At 40.3% G+C, this 5,000-nt stretch overlaps 1 protein-coding gene across 2 annotated transcripts in view; it reads left to right on the top strand.

The window, feature by feature from the left end:
• LOC137974612 (GREB1-like protein) overlaps positions 1-5,000 on the top strand; it is a 34,821-nt gene that overhangs the window by 3,753 nt on the left and 26,068 nt on the right. For both annotated transcript variants that reach the window (XM_068821524.1, XM_068821523.1), the window contains exons 4-5: positions 461-565; positions 2,457-2,654. In XM_068821524.1, coding sequence (XP_068677625.1) covers positions 461-565; positions 2,457-2,654 — 303 coding nt within the window. The remainder of the gene's footprint in view (positions 1-460; positions 566-2,456; positions 2,655-5,000) is intronic.

Below are 5,000 nucleotides of genomic sequence, written 5' to 3'. Positions count from 1 at the left end.
GTTGAAGTCCTGAATTTTTCAGGCTTCTATATACGCAATTGTAAATATTGCATTCATAACTGCGAAGATCATAGCTTCACTTGAGTAGTAACTTTGTTTGCAAGTAACTGCATTCATCAGACTTTAATCCAGAGTGGCAACGAGCTTATTTCAGGTTGTTGATCTGGTCAAAATGCGAACTTTACCCTATGTTGAAATACCTATAAACTTATCAAATCACTTGAAATCCAAGTAGAACAAATTGAGTGATGGTTTGTTACGACAAGGGGAAAAAAAACGCTTGGCTCAGAGTTGAGAGCCAACAGGCACAACCACATACTGTATGACACTGAAAATCTCATTAAATGTTAGGAGTGGGTTTTGAACTTAGAGAAACTGTATGAAAATCCAATGCTGTACCACACTTACTCATGATCCTCCTTGCCTTTTCTTCTTTATTCAAAATCAATTCTTTGCGTAGTTGAAGGGAGAAAAAGAACATTTCCTGTGCCGGGACCTTACATGCCACCTCCATATTCAGCTGGGGATTCAGAAAAGGATCTGTCGAGGTCTGCTGCAGGGTCAGGTACCAAATTCTTCATAAAATCATGTGCATGTCGCAACAACACTTTGCTAAGAAGCTTATGCGCCAAGTTTATTTTACCCAATATGGAGACAATATGATTGGTGATGATGATAATGATGACGATGATGATGGTGGTGTCGATGATGGTGATAAAGATGAAGATGACAAATAGAGGATATTACGTGGCTGTGCGGAGATACGAATTTTCTCTTCGAGTGTCAAAAACTATTTCATGGGTGAGCGCAGTGAACAAGTGAAATATTTTTCAACCCAAGAAGAGAAATTTCATATCTCCAAGCGGCCATGTAATATTCTATTTATTATATAAAGACCAATGAAATACTAAATCATTTCACAAAAGGCATCGCAATGCGCAATTTTCATATGTAACCATAACAACAGTGATCTTTTCATGTGTAAAAAATAACATGTTATCTTCACGTGTGAAGATATCATGTTTTTGTGCGGAAGCTCACTTGGTATTTCATTGGTGTTTATATAATAATAGATGATAATAGTCATAATAACATGGGTGACAGATTACTTCTTAATTTTAAAATAAATAGCTAATCAAATGGTATACTCGTAAAATTATTTGATTTTGGACAAAACGTGTAAAATTATTCCCTACTTTCCCTAACTCCTCCCTATTTGATTACCCATACTAATACCACCACAACACTACACTCAAATTTCTTGATGATTGGTTTGACTGTTCAACAAAATTAGAAATGCTATATCTATACATAGCAGCATTTAAAGCAGGCAGCTTATGGTGTCATGTGTGTCAAAAAAGCCAACTGCGTCTTGGAGTTCAGTTTGGGTCACCGAAGACATCCCATTGGCAATCACAGGGTGATTAGAATCCAGAGCATCCACACACAATCCAAACTTCCTAATTTAATAAGAAGTGGATCGGTCTAAGAGTTGCAATGATTGTTTTTGGTTTACTGCTGATCTGTGCCTGTAATTCAGCTATTACTACAAATAGCTACTAACAATAAATGAGGGGCTAACTGCAGAATACCCTGCCATTTTAAAGCTGCACCTCTGAAGAGCCTGGATTCACGTATACCGTAAGTGCTGGAAAATACCACCCATCACCCAATAATGTTTTAACCCTTTGTCGCCTAAACCAACCTAAACTGGTGAGACTTGGTAATTTACTCTGTCTAACGCCAGACAATTTCACTAGTCAATGGGGGAACCCCCAGGAGTCAATGGATCAAGTATACTCTGAAGTGGGTCGGAGTCAATGGATACATACATGTATGGGGATACATGTATGTATCATAGCAATGTATTGTCATAGCAATTCATATTTTCAAAATAAAATTTTACTAGCCTTTGCTCTATCTGGTTCATGACTGTAAGAACAAGACATAGTAACCACTTGCACATTTTTGTGTCTCGATGGGATAACGAAGAAGTCGCAAGGTACACTTCATGTATGGCGCTCTTCCGGTCAATCATTCGCGGGATCTGTCTCTGTCTTCTCCTTGTATCCAGCAAATTTAGGGGTTAGCTTAGAAGTGGCAGGATATTCTGCAGTTAAGCCATAAAAACAAGTCTATCTGAATAGTTACGACCGGGCCCGACCGGATGACTCAGTTGGTTTAGTATCTGACTAGCGTTCAGAAGATCGCAAGTTCGACTCCGGCCGGACCAATAGTACTCAAGGCCTTAAAAGAACTGAGGATAAAGTGCTTCCTTTGTAATTGCATCTGCAAATGGTTAAACCTTCAAGTTTTCTAAGATAAGGACTATAAACCGTAGGCCCTATCTCAAACTCCTTGTTTTTAAACTCTGTGGGACTGTTACTTCCGTTATCAAAGTCATTTTCCTGGTTCTATATCAACTAAACATTTCCTGTTTTTTTTTTTTGTCCTAGCGCCACTTCATCTTTTGCCTGTGCAGTCTCGCCCAGGTGTCATGCAAGCACCAAGCACAACAGACTCACAGAGGGAAGACGGGCTGTTAGGTTTGCGTCCATCAAGTTACTGCCCACCTGAGCAGTCTTACAATCCTGTGCTTTCTGCGAAGAGGAGGCGGTGGGAATCTACAGGAAGTGAATCACCTTTGGGAAGCGGTATGAGTCTGTATAACTACGACCGGTATACATTTGACTTGATTTGCATTAATTGTTAATTTCAGTTTACAGTGTCCCCAATTAGTGTTCCAGTGCTAAAATGACTAGACATTTAAAGAAATTTCCTTTCCGTTTTTGTATAATGTAAAGGAAAGGCTGGTAGTGTAGATGAATGGTTAAGGCTGGACTTCAAATCGGGAACGTTCCAAGGTTGGAATTCTGCTATGAGGGCCAATTGGAGTTGTTTGGGGAAGCCTATAATCATTCTATTGTTGCAGTTATCATAAGATTCTTATTGATCATTGCAAAACTTATTGTTAAAGCTATGTGTCCTGTTACCTGATGTTGTACTCATCATAAGCTTCTGATTGGTGATTGCAAAACTCGCACACGAAAGTTACGGGTAGAGGCAGGATCCTGCATCAATGTTTAGGTGTATTATAATAATTATGTAATAATAATAATAATAATAATAATAATAATAATAATAATAATAATGGGGGACTTGGGTAAGACAGGTTCGTGCCTCAGCTAACCACAGGAATTTGAGGGCTCCCGCCCACCAGAGTCTGGGGTGGCACTTTTGGCAAGTGCCAGCAACTCCTTGCCACCCTTGTTGGCGTAACAACAAAGGGTAGGGGAGACCCTTCAGTCTTGATCGACAGCCCTTCTGGAGAAAGTGTCTCGATAAAAACACTGGTGCTGGTTGCACCTTAAAAGCACCAACCTCATAATGAGTGAAGATTATAGATGATGATTCATCCGTGAACGGCGTAAATGGGAGTGGAACCTGGGAAACTGGTGAAGTTGCCTCGCCCGGCAGGTGTCCCATTAGGGAGCTTAAGCAACGACAACGGCGACGAGAACGTCATCTCAAAATATAAATTCGCGTTATTGTAATCGCTTCGTTACTATTTCAACTTTTTTAATATGAAGGGAGTGTGGTAGTTCCTTAAAAATGAAGCTGGTAGGAACGGCGCTCAATTAAGGGCAGAAAATGAAAATTTATCCTCAAGTAATGACGTTGTCCACAAAACCTCAAATTTGGCTATTTCACGTTGTAGTTTTGCTGACGACGGCAAAGAAATGAACAAAAGTGAAAAACGCAGGTGCAGGACGTGCAAAGCTATTGTTTTTGCCTACTAAATATGCAAATTTGTGACGTTCTCCTTGCCGTCGCCGTTGTCGTTGCTTAAGCTCCCTACTGTGTGGCAGGGTGGGCCCGGTCGTCATCCAGCTACTGCCAGAATGAAGTGGAACAGAGATATGGACATTGCTGTAATGGAGTGCTACTACCTTAGTAAACCAGTTGATGAAAGTGGCAGATTAGTCAGAGGGCATAGACAGAGAAGTCATGCTGTCTGGAAGGAAAGAGGTTTACCAAAGATAACAGAGCAGAGACTATGTGATCAGGCTAGGGAGATCATAAAGAATGAGCGGTTTACTTCTGTCGAGATGGATGAAATCAGGAGGAGAATGACTGCAGTAGATGAAGAAATAGAAAAACAGGGTGCCGGGGTTATAGACACAGAACCTGAACAGGTCGATGAATTAAATGGAGATGTTAATGTGCAGATTACAGAAAATGATACGAGGAATGATGAGGGGAGGCAAATGATAAATGACTTCTTGGAAATTGTGAGAAGCGGACAGGTGGGTAATGGTGCTGGTTTGAAGAGAGTTGAAACAGGAAAGTGCTGGCAGAATGGACGAAGAAGGTGAACAGAGTAGAGTCGGAGATACAAACTTCCAATGTTACTAACACCAACAAATTGATTGATGCTACTGCGGTCTACATAGCAAGACAAGTTGGGCTCAAAATTGGTGCTTGCGAGGGAAAAGGAAGCAAAGAACCTTGGTGGCAAGGGAGAATCAAAGATTCTATTGAAGAGTTACGGAGGCACGTTAACATCCTGGAAAGATCTTAACAAGGGAATCTTAAAAGGAAGGAAAAATATCCACGTTGGAGGGGAAGTATAACATCAAACAGAAAGGAGAAAAGGTCGTAATTGAAGAAATCAAGCAAAGACTGCAGGCTAAATCTGCAAAGTTGAAAAGATATCAAAAAAGGATTCATCGATATCAAGTAAACAGATTGTTTCAGCAAGACCAAAAGAGGGTGTATCAACAAATGAATGGAACATCTAGAAGTTTCAATGAAGTTAGACCTGATTCTGAGGAAAGCCAACAGTTTTGGAGAGACATATTGGGTAAGGAAATTTCACACAACGAAAATACAGAATGGTTAAAAAAGTTGAAAAAGGAAAGAGTAGAAGCTAGACAGGGGGACATTGTAATAACAGCTGAAATGGAAGGACTGTGCTGTGCCAAGAAAGGGGTAGTTCT

Source organism: Montipora foliosa, chromosome 11, assembly GCF_036669935.1.
Source record: "Montipora foliosa isolate CH-2021 chromosome 11, ASM3666993v2, whole genome shotgun sequence".
Lineage (NCBI taxonomy): Eukaryota > Metazoa > Cnidaria > Anthozoa > Scleractinia > Acroporidae > Montipora > Montipora foliosa.
Note: the sequence above shows the minus strand (reverse complement) of the source record. Positions and strands in the feature narration are given on the sequence as shown.